The sequence below is a fragment of the Cupressus sempervirens genome, chromosome 4 (genome assembly GCF_028749045.1).
Source record: "Cupressus sempervirens isolate cs-2001-9-10 chromosome 4, ASM2874904v1, whole genome shotgun sequence".
Lineage (NCBI taxonomy): Eukaryota > Viridiplantae > Streptophyta > Pinopsida > Cupressales > Cupressaceae > Cupressus > Cupressus sempervirens.
In genome coordinates this window covers 24,688,654-24,706,200 of record NC_143121.1, presented here as the reverse complement: position 1 = coordinate 24,706,200, position 17,547 = coordinate 24,688,654, and the positions used below count along the sequence as shown (strand labels likewise).

The 17,547-nt window shown below is 33.5% G+C and overlaps 1 protein-coding gene across 1 annotated transcript; it reads left to right on the top strand.

Annotated features, from left to right (window-relative positions):
• The first annotated feature begins 12,601 nt into the window (after positions 1-12,601).
• Positions 12,602-14,641, top strand: LOC149559749 (1-aminocyclopropane-1-carboxylate oxidase-like). Its single transcript, XM_089824266.1, has 3 exons — positions 12,602-12,787; positions 13,287-13,534; positions 13,774-14,641. Exons 1-3 carry the CDS (start codon positions 12,686-12,688, stop codon positions 14,396-14,398), a joined length of 975 nt encoding a protein of 324 aa, XP_089680392.1. The 5' UTR covers positions 12,602-12,685; the 3' UTR covers positions 14,399-14,641.
• Positions 14,642-17,547: the final 2,906 nt, after the last annotated feature.

Here is a 17,547-nt window from a genome sequence, read left to right as displayed (position 1 = left end):
TCATAGACCAAGAAGTTAAAGCTGCTAGAGTGCCAAATTATGAAGTGATTAGAAGGGTCTTAAGGAGAAGGCATCTAGGAGAGGGAAGTATAGAGCATAGAGGTTCTACTTTGATAAAGTGGTTAGAGAGAGATGATTGCACTGGTATATTGAGCATGAAGACTCAAGGAGACAAAGCTTGAAAGTAGGGCAAGCTGTCAAAATTGTGGAAGACTGAAACCTAGGCAATGTGAAGAGTTGAAGAAGTGATCTGAGATTTGCAAGTTAAGTTGTATGTTGTAATCAGATCAAAGATTTTCTAATACTCTCTAGAAATTGTATTAGATATGGAAATCCTATGGAATTAGGTTGGTTTAATAGCCATTTGTAAATCCTTTTTAATAAGGTGCTATTCTAAGTGAATGTTTTAAAGTCCTCTAACCAGACCCACTTCTAACAGGGTGGATAAATCCTTTAACTAGGTCACATTTAATAGTATGTTGTAAGCCTTTAACAGGGTAGGCATTTCACATGGCATCACTTCGGAAGAGTGATAATTGAGTAGCATGTTACTGGTGGTTTTTCCCAAATTGGGTTTCCACGTAAATCAATGTTTTATGTGTTGATCTTTTATGTGTTATCCTTGCATGTTGATTTATAATAACTTGTTGAATAGGAATGTTTGAAGCTTGGATGAATGAATGGTTGAATGAGCTCACTATACTTAGTGAGAAATTTTGAAATAGGACATTTGGACCTTGAATAACTGATTCACACCACCCCCCCTCCCTCTTAGTTATTCTAAAGTATTTGTAACAAAAATGTCTCCCCCTTTAGCATCTAGGAAAAAGGTAAATGCACCTACGAATCCCCCTTCAGAGGAAGCATCCATCCCAACTTAGGTTATAGAGGATAAAGTTTTAATTCTCCTCTTGAAAAGATGTACCAAAAATGCTTTCTTTTCTAAAATATACCTTCATCTAGGAAAAAACTATCTAGCTGATATAAAAGTGACTCAAGTGATTTGTTTAGTTTTACTTATAAAGTGGATTTACCTATTTGACTATGCCTATACTATGTTGACTACAAATAGAGCTATGACACCATCTAGAATCTATATAGATCTAGGTACTTGGCCCTATCTATTTGATTTTTTTCCTATACCTTCATCCTAGAGAAACCTATCCATCTCTTCTCTATGATGAATTATAGGTTCTTTCCACCCCAAATTTGACTCAATATAGTTTATAATCGATAATACTCTTTGTAGTTGGATGGATGATCTATCCCCTCTATATGCATATGAGATTAGAATAGAGGACCTTAATGAAATGCATAGATGGAGTGAGGACCCCTTTCTAGAGTTAGAGTTTAATCAATTATATATAGATATTGTGATGGCCTACTAGATATATAGTAGTAGGATGAGATAACTTAACCAATAGGGAGAGGGAGTAGGGCTTGATTGATATCTATATGTATTATACATTCTTGGAAGATACCGATTACATAAATATCTAGATAGTGGATAGTTGGCTGCCTTCCACTAGTCCAATGTTTTTCTATTGGTCCTACCATCATTAATTTTCCATAGTTCAAGGGGTCGTCCATATTAGATAATTCCTCATCTTTTAGTCAAGAATCTCTAAATGAAAAGCATAGAAAAGAATCAAATGTGGGTATGGATGGCTCCACCATTTCTATGTAGATAGGGGTTCATATTCCTTCCTTTAGATATGAAGGTGGTTCTGAAAAAATATGAAGACAAATGTAGAGAAAAATAAGGAAGAATGTAGAGATGAATGATAGATCAATACCCGACAATTAGTTATTAGGAACGTTGTTCTATATCCATCAATAAGAGTTATTGGAGAAGAATAAATGTGCAATCTAATAGATCTCACAACTTTTCTTCTATGTTAGCTAATAATGGAAGAACATGAGAGAGAATGATGCTTCAAGACCTACATTCACTTTGCATTTATAATGGTGGGGTCCTTCCTATCTCTATATGTTGATTATCTTGATAGATCATTCATGTATGTTCTCCACCAATAAATAGACCAAGAGGAATAGGTCATCTATAGATACATTTAACCAACAAACAGAGATTGCTCACCCATCCTGCATCTATAGTTTGTAGTAGAGACTCAATAATATAGATAAGGGAGATATCATGTATAGATAGATACAGTTAACCTGAATCAACTCCCCATCTTATAGGAAGGGAGAGGAGTGGAGTTTACCTCTCTCCTACTCCCACCCACCTCGAGTTTCATTCCCCACCTATCCCACCTATTCATTCTAGGATTCTTCTATTCTATGAGTCCTAAAATGTAGATCATAGATAAAAGAGCTATAGCCCCCCTAATTTCCCCTCCCATATAGACTCCAAGAATTCTAGTTTTAGGAGGTAGACACGTTTATAAGGGGATCTAAGTAATACTCTTTCCCCACCATCCCCACAAAACCATCTCTTATTATAGTTTAGTTTAGAAAGCTTTGCTAAAAAACATGTTCTTAGGGTTGGGGAATAATCCAAACTAAACTATTCTATGCCATGACCTCATTAGATTACCATTGTAGAAATTACAATTGGGTGGGTTGAACTTCATGCCTGAGCTATTAATATGGTCATAATAGGGCCCAAGCCTAGTTATATAGGTAAGGTGCACCCCTTTGTGAACCTGCTTCAAATCTTTAGGGACCTATTCTTTACTATTATAGTGGTTTGAAGGTCAGGGTGCAAATATTCCTTCTAGGTTAAATAGGGAGACTAGATAACCAAAATGAGTGTCAAAAGAAAAATTGAGAGATTCTAACTTATTCACATAATAAAAAAGTGCAATCAAAACAATTAAGTTAAATAAATTGACATACATCAAGAAGCAAAAATAAGAAGCAAAAAAGTAGTAAGGTGGAAAGCTTTTCAAATTTTCCACTCTCGGCCTAAAACTCAATTTGATGCCTTCCTAGTCTTCAAGTGGATGGTTCGCTCCCCACTAGAGATGGCTTGTGAGTGTTTCGATCTAGAATTAGTTTTGTTCGCTAAGTTCCATAATGCTTGTGTACTACATCAAGTGGTAAATCCTAGCCTCATAGAACCATATGCCATTCCTAATGTCTATGCCTATTTATGTCCCCAACCTCTAGGGGCCACTACGATGGCTATGGACAAGGCTATGACCCCAAAGTCAAATTGTCTAGGGTTTATCATTATATCCAAGATTACTATGGACTTTGGAGAGAAACTAACCTTTTCTGTAGGGTCAATAGAACCACATATCTCACTTCCAGACTTTGTGGTTGATTTGATTTCGTTAGGTCTTTCCTTGATCCTTGTTGGAAATTCGGTCTTGTTTTGACCTATGGTAGATATGGTGAGAAAATGGTGCTCTATTAGGTGAAATCTCTTAGGTTTGATGTCCATGTCCATGATGGAAGGCTTCTTTAATTTTTAGCTCCAATACTAAAATGGACTGTGATTCGATCATGGCAAGATCCTAGAACTTTGGAAAACACCTTTAGATGATTGCAAAATGGAAACTATAATTTAACCCTGAGCGTGACCTCTACATATCTGCACCAATCTAGATAAGGTTACCCAGAATCACCTTGGAATGTTGGGATGAGCAAGAATTTAGATGACTTGGAAACACCTGTGGAAAGTTCGTTAAAATGGATATAACAAATAGCACCAAAACCAAGCTAGGATTTTCTAGGTTTTGTGTGAATGTGGGTATGAATAAACCATTGTTGACCATGGTGGATCTGATCTCTAAATGGGGTATTTGGTAAAAATCATTAGTTTATGAGAATGATGCTCCCTTCTACCAATGATGCAACATGTTTGGACATTATATAATGGAATGCAAGTAGGGCTAGAAACTCAAGAACATAGGTACCTCATCATGTGTCATGGTGATAGAAACCTCAAATACTATTGAAATGGCTAACCAGACCAAATGTCATGAGAGCATGGAACTGGTAAGATTGATGGAAAAAAGTGTGGAAGAATTTCATGATATGAACAATTTTTTTAGTAAGGATAGAGATAAGGTGACAACCCCTATGAAGGAGGATGTTCAAGGCCCATAAGCTAAGGAGATCATATGTGGTAAAACTAATAAAAAAGAAACAACTAAGCAAGAGGATGGGGAGATTTTTGAAGTGAAATCCATGCAACTAGATAATCTTGGAGGAGGAAAAATGAAATGGGTGATGGTGGATGGGTTTAAAGTTATTATCCCCAACAACATATCCCCAAATAAGGGAAATAACTTGCCATTCACACATGGAACCCTTGTGGTTTCACTCCTCGGTATTGTGGAAACACTATCGCCTACCTATGAAGTACCAAGTCTTGACTACCTAAGTAATGAAGTTGAATGGATGGTCTTGAAGAAAAAACCTAGAGGGGGATATAGGGTTAATGTTGGGTCAAGAATGAGGGTAGGGAGACCTCCAATTAGGAACATCCATCATAAGGAAACATAAAAGGATATAGCATAGGAGAGACAAAATCCCATAAGGAAATCCAACCACATAAGGGATGAAGATTATATCCTCAAATTTTAGAGAGATTAATAGTCCTTGCAAGAAGTATTAAATTAATCCAGAGGTCATTGAACTTAATACATATATGATTCTTTTATAGGAAATGAAAATGATAAATCATGTTTTCTCTAGAATGGTTACTTACATTTGACTAGGTGCCAAATTTTCTTATAGTAATGCTAATGGTGCTTTTGGTGGCATTACAACACTATGGAACGTAGACATGGTGGTGGGCTTAGTGATCCTACTCAATACCCATTTTGTGGTCATGGGTTTCACATCCCAAGTTGGTAGCTAGATTTTTTTCAACTTCTATGTTCTGAACACTTGAAATGGTAGACTAGTTGTTTGGGATGAGACAACTAGAGTGGTTGATGCTATGAAATAATAAAACATACTATTGATGGGTGATTTTAATACACCACTTTATTCTTTAGAGAAAATGGGGGGCTTGGAGAACTTTTCTGAAAGTACACATGACTTGGAGGGTTTCCTTAGGAGGAATGACTTGATTGATACTAATCTCCAAGGTCCTACTTTGACTTGTTCAAACAATAGATTGTGGTAAAATTTAATTGAGGCTAGGTTTGATAGGGTCCTTATTTTAGTTGAACGAGAAATTTTCCAACATATATCCTTACTGAAGGATCTAATGACCACATTGGACCACTCTATGCTATATTTTTCATGGACACAGAGTCAACCTAACAAAAAAAGGCCCTTTAGATATGAAATCATGTGGCACTCACACCTAGAGTTTAGGGATTGTATTCCATGGTGGTCAAATAATTCGGTTGAATGAATGATTATGTTTTGTATTGCTAGAAAAATTGAAAGAATCCACAAAGAGGTTTGAGGATGGAGAAAATATTCATTTGGAAACATTTCCAAGGAAAAGAAGACTACTAAAAAGAAATTGGTATCTCTTCAAAATTATCTAGCACAAGGGTAATGCTAACACTATATAGTAGGAGGAGAAGGAATGTCAGGATAGGTGGAAGGCCCTCCTAAATTGAGAGAAAACCTTTTGAAAATCAATATCTAGGGTCTAGTGGTTGGGCGAGGATGACCAAAATATAACCTTCTTCCACAGATCATTGTCAAGGAGAAAAAAGAGAAACACCATAAACCTGCTAGTTGATGATAATGCTAAGGAGATAAAGGAAGTGGAGAGGATAGAAAAAAAGGCCAATAACTATTTCCAAGAAATCTACAAAGCCCTAGTAGTTTAGGTCAGTAGTAAGAAGGAAAATAATATTTTAAGGTCATTTAATTTGGTGGTGAATAACTAGATAAATGAGGCCATCAGTGGTAAGGTCAAGGAGGAGGAGGTAAGAAAGGAAGTGTTTAGTATTCAAATTAGTACAAAGCCTGAGGAGCCAATGGGTTTCCCTTGGCCTTTTAAAGGAATTTTGGGATATTGTTAACTATGATGTGGTTCGCATGGCTAATGACCTCATCAGAATTGGCAAACTATTGAAGGAACTGAACCAAACATTCAATGTTCTAGTTCCTAAGATGGATGACCCTAGACATCTAGAAAATTTTAGACCCATTAGTCTCTGCAACATGATCCCTAAAGTTCTAGCCAAGATAATGATTAACCGCATAAGGCCCCTTCTAGATAGATTTATAAGACCACACCAGAATGGTTTTGTGTCAAGGCAACGAATCCTTGATGTGGTCATAAGAACACATGAGGAAATTCACTCTATGGAAATGAGTAAGAACCTAGGTATGAGACTTAAACTTGATATTTCCAAGGATTATGATAAAGTTAGGAGGGGATTTCTTTTTCCTATCCTAAATAATTTAGGCTTGAATAAGAATTTTATTATAATTTTCAAGAGTGCTATGAACACCATCATGTTTCTAGTTCTTGTTAATGGGGCCCCTGTTAGATTCTTTTCTTCCTCCCAAGGTCTATGACAAGGTCACCCCCTATCACCTTTCCTATTCATCACTGTGGCAGAGGTGCTAAGTAGAATCTAGTGGCCATTGATAACTCTAGCAGAATAAAAGATGTAAAACTTGCATCCCCATGCCCACCACAAATTATCTAACAATTTTTTGATGACACCTTATTATTTGAAACCTCTTCAGTCAGTGAAGGTAGGAAATTGAGAGCTATTTTGAATTAGTATGCAATGGTTTTGGTACAATGCATAAACTATCAAAAAAGAAAAGTGTATTTTTTAAACATAGACACTAGTATGAGAGAAAAGGTGACCAAAATACTAGAATGCCAGGATATAATTCTCCTGGATACCTATCTTAGTCTCCCACTCACAATTAATTAGTACTAGAATGGCCTAGTTGAACACTTTTAGAGAAAGCTATCAAGATGGAAAGGAAAGATCTTTGTAGGGAAATCCAGTGTATTTTTGCTCCATCTTTAAACTCCCAAGTAGATATAGAGACATTATTAAAAAATTTAAAGAAATTTCTGATGGTCATGTTCTATAGAGAATTCTAGGATGGGCTTGGTGATGTGGGAAAAATTCTTCCAACCTAAAGCCCTTGGAGAGTTGAATATAAGGATGATAGGACATATGATATAGACCTTCCTAATTAGTCAATTGGAGATTGATGAACTCTTTGGGTAGTTTGTGGAACATTTTAAAGGCCAATTATCTTGGAGGGGACTTGTTCCATCACTTCCTATGTAACGGACACCCTTGGATGTCCCAAAAAACTAAACCAAATTGCTGAAAGGAATTATGTCAAACAGTTTGCATTCAACTTCTTAAAACCCCTTATAACTCCGAAAATCAAACGTTTATTTGTTTGTTGTGTTTCGTGCATGGAATTGGTATCATACAACATAAACAAGAAAGAAACTACAATAATATGCAAAGTGGAAATGACGGCTACTAATAAAATGTTATTTTCAAAATTCATAAAACCAAATACATGGCAGATTTATCAACTCACTAATTACTTCAGCAGTATTGACATAATATTCCAGCCCATGCTTCCGAACTTGCTGCTACAATAATTTGTCCTTGAATCAGTCCACTACCTTCATAATACCATTCCCTCAAAGCGGCATAAGCGTCGGACAAGTAGGGAAGAAGATATGAGCAAACTATCAAATCTGCCTATAGCCGGAAATGCAACTAAACTGCCTGATAATGAAGCCAATAAGAAAGAATTCCAAAGGCCAAACCCCAAGGGAATGACATCTAGAATGTTACAAGAGAGGATAGATGTCCTCAAATACCAAGAACAAAGCTGCAACTCACACACCAATTTCTTCTCATATTCAACCTGCCTAATGAAGCCACAAATGCTTCCTTTTATTCTATTTCCAAGGGTCCGCTCAAATCATATGGGCAATGTGGGATAAAAGATGTGTAATATATAAAACATATATTAAAATACCCCTTATGTCTCCCTTGGGTACACACTACCATAAAATAAATATTAAAGTAACACTTTAATATTTTACAATTAAACTAGACGTTACTTTAATAAAACTTCAGGCATTAAAATGTATTAGCAATAGGACTCCAAATAATGCGAGTGATAGCTCATCGGAAAGCTCTCACCGAGGAGTATCGAATTCCAATCACCAAAATTGACCTGCACTGTGTCCTGCCGACTTACTAAAAATAGTAAGTATGCCTGAAACTGAGTAAATCAACTTCGTTTTGGCCCAAACTGGAAATGACTAGGCCAAAACACTCCAGGATCCCATTAAACCCTTCGTTAGCCCTCGGGACCATGTAGAACAAGGCTAATGCACACACACTTGGTCAACTGCTAAAAGATGGGATCATTACATCCTATGGACCCATGCTCTCCCCTAGGTTTCTAAAAGTTAGAAAAATGTGGTGCACATATGGAAAATTAGAAGATGGGTAATCACTAGATTGTGGTAGATGGAAACAACATTAACTTCTCGAAAGAAAAATGGCTCCAAGATGACCCCCTAATGCACACTAGGTTACAACCCTTGTGTGAGACTTGTACTAGACATAATGATACTCTGATTCAAAGCTATATCACCCCAAACTGTCAATGGATAACAATTTATAATTAGGAGTTTATTGCCTAATAGGCCTTGTCCTAGAACTATGAAATCTTCTTTAGTGTTATCAAATTCCTTTCACCTTGATGGATGACTCTTTGGTTTGAAGACTTTCCTCCTTAGGTTATGTCACCATGAAATCAGATTATCTTCGTTGTTGAAGGTAGGGTGTAGCCTAGGGAGATTGGAGGAAGGTCTGTCACTCATGGATCTTTCTAAAGATAAATTTATTTCGAGTGGATGGCCTTACATGGGACTATCATCACAATTGATAATCTATAAAGGAGAGGGTGTTAGCTTGCTAATTGTTGTGTTTTATGTTACAAAGATGCATAATCTATCCTGTACCTTCTCATCCATTGCCCTTTTGCATCAGATGTGTGGATGATGCAGGAGCATCTTGGGTTGCACTGCGATCCAACATATTTTCCTTCTTTTTCATTGCTAATGAGTTGGAATTTCTTGCATTGCCAAGTTTCTTAGTTCGTATCAAGTTCATAGTGGTTGTCGAGTTCACAGTTACTACCAAGTTATCCTTTGGTCATTTAGTTCATTTGGGTGTCGAGTCTATCTAGCTACTAAGCTTGACTGGATGTTGAGTACCTTTTATTGCTAAGCATTGTTGAGTTTGCCAAAGTGCAGTATTTTTCCTTGACTTAATTTGTTGAGTTGTCTATGTGTGGTTTCTTATTGGAGCCAACCTTTGTAGTTAATTTTGTGATAGGTATTTTCTAAGACCCAACTTGTGCCTTGTTCTAGCATTTAATATTGAGTTTATGTTGGTTGTATTACAACAGGCTGACTTGTGGCCATGCATGTAGTTAAAGAGGTCTTTGGTAGAGTTTTAAGATGAAATGAAGGAGGAGAGAACACAAAGCTAGATGCAAAGTTTGATCATTGAAGTTTGAATATGATTGTAATATCATCATAACCCATAAGGCCTTACAACTAGGCATCTATCTGATTAGTTGAAGATTATATGAAGGCATTTGTTCCTCTATCTCCTAATTTTTCTATATTTTGGTGTTTTTGTTTCACTATGTTAACTCTTGCAGGTGGTTGAATAGCAAGGTGTGCCTTTGGCCCTAGTTATCTCATCCCTCTCTATGTTAGGTGGTATCAAAGTAGAGATTCATCCTTGTGGATATTCTATATGTGGTATCAGACTATCACAATTGGGCCCACATTTTTTTTAGTTTGGGGTACATGATTTTTCATAATCTTGCATATTAAACCTTTTAATCAAAATATTTCTATAATTAGTTTGAGTGATCAAAATCTTATCATCTTGTCTGAGTGATCAAAATCTTATCCAAAATCCTTCATTTCAAATGCTTTTGATAAATATTGTTTCATTTCATCAATAAAAAATTAATGAAATCTTATTACGATTAAATCATCCACAGACAAGGAAATAAAAAAATATAGATTGATGTTCATCATTCTTTATCAATATATTTGGATTATTTCTACTCTTGATACACCCTTCCAACACCAACATTGCAAAAAAGAATTTATCAATTTTATCATGTCTTGGTCTTCGTGCTTGTTTGAGACTATATATTTCCTTTTTGAAGTAACATATCAAATTTTATTTTCCCCTTTTACAAATCCTTTAAGTTGAACAATATAAATTTCTTATTTTGAAATGCTATTTAAAAATGAATACTTAACATCCATTTGATGAAGATCCCAATTGAGTTGCATAGTTGAACTTAATAGGAGGTACAATCATTATTCTAATAATGTTGGTTATAACTATCAGTGCAAAAGTATCTTCATCGTTGATCTATTCCTTTGTTTAGTAACCCTTATTAACTAATCTAGCTATGCATTTATCAATAACACTCTCATTATCCAACTTTAATTTGAACAACCATTTAGTGTCTATAGAATTTTAATTGCAAGTTGTTCAATTAATTATCAATATTCATTATTCATAGTTGAATCATATCCTTCATTTATTATATATATATATTCTATATGATCCCTAGCTTCTTCAATTTTTGAAGTTCATCTATGCTCATTACTAGGGCCAATGAACCATAATCATTATACTTAATAATGCCTTGATTTTCCTTGTTGGTCTTCTTTCTTTGTCATATTTTATTGAGTATCTTTTCCTTGACTTGTTTCATTCGCACTTTGATCATGAGTTTTTTAAATCTAAAATTACTAAACTTTTGCTGAAATATAATATATCTACTAAATAAATACCTCAAGGGTAGTAATATTATATATATATATATATATATATATATATATATGATTGACTTTGCATGAAGTTAAATATTCTATTCTCATTTGGAATATGACAAATTTTCTTACTTGTAAAGATTCTCAAATGACTAAGAACAAGCTTAGTGCAAGTTTTGTGCTTCATGAGAAGCTTTATTTTCAATATACTTGGTAAGTCTCCTATTTAATAAATAAATAGTATTATTAACTTCTTCAAAGAACAAATTGTTAAAGTGTTTCTCTTGTTTTAGTACACTCCTAGCACACTCTAGAATTGGTCTTTTTCTTTCTTTCAACTAAACAATTTTGTTCAACACTATGAAAAATTGTATGTTTCTTAAAAAATCTATTATCTTTGCTTGACAAAATTTTGTAATGTGTATAAATCTCGTTGATATAATCTAAGACATTGCGAGTTGTTCATTTTTCTATCATAGTTTTGAACTCTTTAAAATATTCAAACACTTCTCTCTTATTTCTTAAATATGTTAATTTTTAAGTATAAAAACTTAAAACATTATATTATAACATTAATTATTTTAATTTTAAATAGTTTATTATCTACCTAAAGTTAAAAAATAGTAGTTTACAAGAATTCATTTTGCATATTCATGATAGTTCATTTAGTATAACCATTCTTGTATCTTTTATGTTATCCATCACATATAAATGATGCTTTATTAATTTATGATAGTCAATATAATATTCATTACATATAAACAATTTAATAATTATATAGGCATACAATTTTTTTTTTATTATATCTAACTTATGTTTTAATCATTCATTACTATTTAATCAATGTTCATAATATATAAATAGGGTTTATGTTGTATACAATTTTGAATATAGTTCAAGGAGTTGAGTTTGATTAGTTGAAACATTGGCGTCTCATTATAGAAATCCAGGTTAAGATTTCTAAAAGAAAAGTTCAATATGAAATATTTTGGTTCCCATCTTGGTCTTCTATCATTCTTATAATTAGCAAATACAACTTAAAAAACTTCATAGCATAGATCATACCCTTTAAATTTTCTCCATATATAGTAAAATAAAAAATATCTCAATTTTTAGGAATATATCTAATGAATCGAACATATTCTTAAACTAGTGTATCCATACTATCAAAATAACAATATAAGAAAATTGTATACAATAAAATGAAAAATATTTTAATTTTCATAAATATATCTAATGAATCAAACGTAAAAAATTACTACAACACTTGCCCTTAAAAAATTAGGACATCTAAATATTGTGTGCAACATATAAATATTATCTCTCCATCGTTTAGTGGCGTTGCAACTTGTTATTCTGCATAGGACAAGGCTGAAAAGAAATTATTCTTTCTTTCACAATTTAATATTGGAAACGCTTCCTGAGCGACTTTGAGCGTGTTTTGAAAGAGATTCAAACGAAAGTTCTCACCATAGAAGAGAGATTAAAATTGGGAGACGATTGAGAAAAATGGGCACGTGAGAAACGAGAGTTTAACCCGCTCAGAGAAAGAAATTCTTCTGTCACATTCACAGACAGATCATGATGTAAATAGATCTTCAATTCCAGTACGTCAATATACGAATTCCGCTGTAGAAAATTAACAATCCTAATCAAACAACAATTAGATTTAGCTGTAGAAAATTAAGCTGCGTGATTTGAATTAAAAACGATATGCACAACAATATTCATTTCAAAGTAACGTGGTTTAGTTAGATAAGAATTCTTCCACGTTAAAAGAATATGTCAGTGACGTCGAATTATTTTTGGCATATAAATAGGGTCCCAGGGTTACATACATTACCAAGCGTTCATCTATCTTTCCAGTTGTGAAAGTTTGTTTAGCATTTGATTGTCTTTTGGACTTCGGGCATATTTGAAATGGGCATTCCATTGATTAACGTAGAGAAGATTGATGGAGGAGAGAGGAAGGCCATTATGGCCCAAATCGCACAGGCTTGTGAGTCTCCCGGATTTTTTCAGGTATGGGTAAAACAAGTTTATAAGGAATCTGCATTAATGGAGTTGGGACCGTTCTACCATCATTTTATCATTGTTTTGCTACAATCTCATTTAAGATCCAACAAGATTAAAACAACAAAGTAAAATGATTGTTAAGAGATAAAAAATGATAAGAAGGGTATGTTTTACTTAAATAGATAAGAACAAAGTTTTGAAAGAGTTTTGGTCAGTGTCGGGAGTTCTTTCTTACAATTATTTTACCATTGTTGCGTTATAACTTTATTATTGATTTGATTGCCATTAACCAGTCATGCCATAAACGATGTTTTAAGCATTCATCAAAATCTATTTAATCGTCATAAGTGAGGTTTACTTCGTTGGAAAGTTGAATATAAATTCACATATCCCAGCACCACTGTTGTTACTTTTGAGTTCAGGTCTCAATCAAACCATAAATTATTCATTACAAACTTGTGTAATTGGTAAGCTCAAATTGACTGAAGTGCTTTAATTTTCTCAGATTACAAACCATGGCATTGACCATCGTCTTCTGGACCGTGTTAAAGAGGTATGTTCACAGCAATTTAAGATTAACAGAGAACAACACTTCAAGGATTCTTCACCAGTAAGGGCACTGAGCAAAGTCATTGAAGCTGAATCAAAGGGAAATAAAGTTGTGAAGATTGATAATTTGGACTGGGAGGATGTTTTTCAAGTCCACGAGATGAAAGACACAAATTCTTGGCCTTCAGAACCCAAAGATTTCAAGTGCGTCCAATATTCAATAGATAATAATCTATACTACTGGACATTTCTATATTTTATCTCTCTATAAATTCTGTAAGCAATTAGCAAACATAATCGATAGAATCAATTCAAATAATTGAACTTTGGTACATATTATTTTCCTATAATCTAGGATCCTATAATCAGAGTAAGCTCTGTAATTCATTTGATTCAATTTGGTTGAAAACATCTAGCTCATTAACCTTTTGCATTTTATATAGGGATATAATTGAGGAGTTTCGCGGTCAAATATTCAATTTGACAGAGAAATTGTTGGAAATAATAAGTGAAAGCTTGGGACTAGAGAGAGAATATCTGAAAAGGGTATTTGCAGGGGAAGAGAAGGAGAATCCATTCTTTGGCACAAAGGTGAGCCATTATCCTCCATGCCCAAGGCCAGATCTGATAAAGGGAATCCGTGCTCATACAGATGCAGGTGGACTCATTCTTTTGTACCAAGATGATGAGGTTCCTGGCCTTCAAGTGCTCAACAATGGCAGCTGGGTTGATGTGCAACCAATGCAACACTCAATAGTTGTGAACATTGGTGATCAAATAGAAGCTGTGAGCAATGGGAAGTATAAGAGTGCATGGCATAGAATTCTCCCAACAAAGGATGGAAACCGGTTATCAGTGGCATCCTTCTATAATCCCTCATACAATGCAGTAGTGAGCCCTGCACCTCAGCTCCTTGGTCAAGCGAATGGGAATGCTGCTCTTGAATTAGCTGCTTATCCAAGGTACCCATTTGGCGATTACATGAAGATTTACTCTCAACAGAAGTATGAAGAAAAGGAGCCTCGCTTTAAATCAATGGAAAGATTGAGTGAACATGAATCTTGCTGAATGCAAAACATGGTCAATAAATTTATCCTAATAAGACTATTTATTTCCTGTAAAATGTTGGTCAATGTAGTAGAATGTTTCAGTTCAAGTGTTGAAACATTGTTGCTTCTGGCTTTCAACGTTCTATATGGTTGTAAGGCAATGCTCTTATGTCTGGTTGAGCTATGTATCTATCGTTCCTATTCTTCTGTGTATTATTTTTCATAATTCAATATAAAAAATAAATTTGTGAATTTGTATTAACACTACTTTTGTTTAGAACTTGACCATTATTATTCCTATACGTAGTTGAAGATATAATTGTCAAATTTAAATAATATTTAAATAAAAATATTTTTTTATTATAAACTATAGTTTTTCAAACATAACGATCTTATAAAGAGCTGTTATTCCTCATTATATGGCAGCAGATCATTTATTTAGCTGCATCAAAACAAAGTATTTCTCTTGAAAAGTAATAAAGCTATTCAATAAAGATTAATCATGTTTCATCTTGTCCCACAATAATATAATATAATATTACTATTGCATTCTGCCTTATTACATTCATAAGTGTCTAATAAATACATTGTCAAATAAAAGTCAATTTCTTTCAAATTAATTGGCATTTGAATTTATCTCTTACTATCTCCATTAAGCTTTGGTGATCTTGGTGATCTTGGTGATCTTAGTTTTTACAAATATTTATTCAGCAACTTAAGATCTTCCTTGTTTAGGCTATTCCTTATTTTGTGGAGGAAGGATAAGGAAAATATATTGATATTTAATAAACTATTATGATGCACTCTTTCAAAAAGATCATGAATGGGTTCTTAGAGATTTCCAAGACTAGTAGACCTAAGATATTCTAGCAAGACAAGTGAGTTGTCTATTGAACTTAATAAGATTTATTTTTCTTTGGAACAGCTCATAATCCCTTCTCTTCTATAAAAACCATAAAATCTAATTAGTAGGAACAAGTTTAAACATATTAAATTTAGGATTAAGGAATTGACATCACCAATATGTATCCCATGTCATGAAAATTAGATACTTATTTATGTACTTCAAATAACTTGCACTAACCTAATCAATATATATTTTTTAAATTAAAAAATATGAAGAATGAAGTTTAGAATGTAATGATATGATTTTCTTTCAAGTTTGAAAAAATAGGTAAAAAATCATTAAAAATGATATACATATGTTTGAGTAGTGCTAAAAGAAACTAAATATTAATTATATGTTAATTTTATTTACATCTGAAAAAAAAAAAAAAAACCATATTGTTAGAAAGCTAAGAGGCTTGAAATTATGGTGGTAATTGTACAAGTATTCACTTGATAATGGATAAGGGTAATGATGAAGAAGTCAAGAAATTAGATTAGAAGGGAAAAACATGAGAAATGGAGTGAAATAAAGCTTCCAAGTCAAAGGCTTGTCATCGAAGTCTAAGAACAAGCCTAAATGTACATGTGAGCTATTTGAATTCAAAAGTGTGTATATTTTTTTGAACTAAAATTGAATATGTATTTAAATGAGAACAAAAAACTTACACATGCCTTCATTTCTTTGAATGAGCATAACATGTATACATTGTTTTAAATTAGAAAAAAAACATTTACATGTGTTTCTAAGTCAAAGCTAGATTAAATATGTAATATTTTTTGATGATGGTACGCACCACCCTTACCAACTCACACCCAAAACCAAAAAAATATGGAGATGAAGAGAACAAAAAGTGCTTTATAAAGCATATATTAATACTTGGAAATCCTTACAATATTCTACAAATGAGAGAACTACAACTTCTTATAATATCATAGAGCTTCCAAAAAGAAAGCTTACATCCAAAGAGTTTGAACTGAAATAACTTCACCCAGAAGAACTTTCTAACTATGAATTTATACACCAAGACCCTTAACCTCCAAATCTCCTATCACGAGCTTCCACTAACTAAGATCTTACTACTAAGTTCTTTCACCTCCAAAATCTTGATTAAAAATGCTCATATGACTTGCTTAAATAGGTACTTACCACCCAAGATATTACAAAGACAACCAATTTGGGATAAAAGGAAAATACAACTACCTTACAAAAAATATTAAATTCCCATCTAAATACAACTAAGTGCCAATTAGAAAACTATACTGCTTTTGTGGATCATAACAAATAGTAAATGCATGATTTAAGGAACTTTTTACAAACTTCTAAGATGCCACCTACACACCTCGATGAAATGACAATCATTTTTCTTATTTTTCTTTTATGCGACACATACACCTTGGTAAATGAGATGTATTTTTCCTCCTTTTCCATTTTCTAATTTATTCTTATTATTTTCTCTAATTTTCGTCACTTTCTCTCTCTTCCAATTTTTTTTAAAAAAATATTTTAATTTTTAAAAAAAAAATATGATATGCCCCCTTTTATTTTGTGAGGCAAGATGCTTCTGCATCAAACATCTATGGTAGAAAATTTTTTTGGATAGGAATTAATAAAATGAAGTAGCCACTTTTGATATATATTTTTTCTTCTCTTCTAGCACCTAGCTAAAGCAAGTATTCATTGCTGATATATTTCCTTCTTTCTTCTTTTCCAACATCTAGCTGGAACAAGTATTTGGTGCTGAAAATACTCCCTTGCAATGAACTCTATCCAAGTATAACCCTCATCCTCCTCCAATATTGTTGAATGTAACACACCTATAATAAACTCAATGATACCATACCATTCTTCCTTTGCATGCCACACATCACTAACAAAGATCCTCATGTAAACCATCATCATATTTCAAATCCATCTAAAATTCAACATCCCATGATGCATAGAAATTTACCTCTCTGACATCTTCATGTTTGTTTGCTTCTTTCATGTCATAAAAAATGCATATAACTACTTCACTTGCTTCACCTCTAACCAAGGCATTGTACTCTTCCTCTACTCTTGTAGTCTTCAAATCATCTTCATCTGACTCACAAATCTTTTCATCTCCATGCTCTTCTTCCTCTCCAACTTCAGGTTCAAAAATATTTTCATCCTCTTTCTCTTCTTTATTTCCAGAACCAAACAATTATTAACATCTTTTTTTTTGGTGGCATGCTCTTCTCTTTCATAACTTCATTTCTAATTCGTTCATTCACTTTTGAAAGTCTAGTAATATTTCTTCT

What these genes read in the sequence shown, in the direction of transcription:
- LOC149559749 (XM_089824266.1), top strand. Translation starts at nt 12,686, where the DNA reads ATGGGCATTCCATTGATTAACGTAGAGAAGATTGATGGAGGAGAGAGG. An exon ending in AGTCTCCCGGATTTTTTCAG is followed by an intron (nt 12,788 to 13,286) that starts GTATGGGTAAAA and finishes TAATTTTCTCAG; the next exon opens with ATTACAAACCATGGCATTGA. An exon ending in TCAGAACCCAAAGATTTCAA is followed by an intron (nt 13,535 to 13,773) that starts GTGCGTCCAATA and finishes CATTTTATATAG; the next exon opens with GGATATAATTGAGGAGTTTC.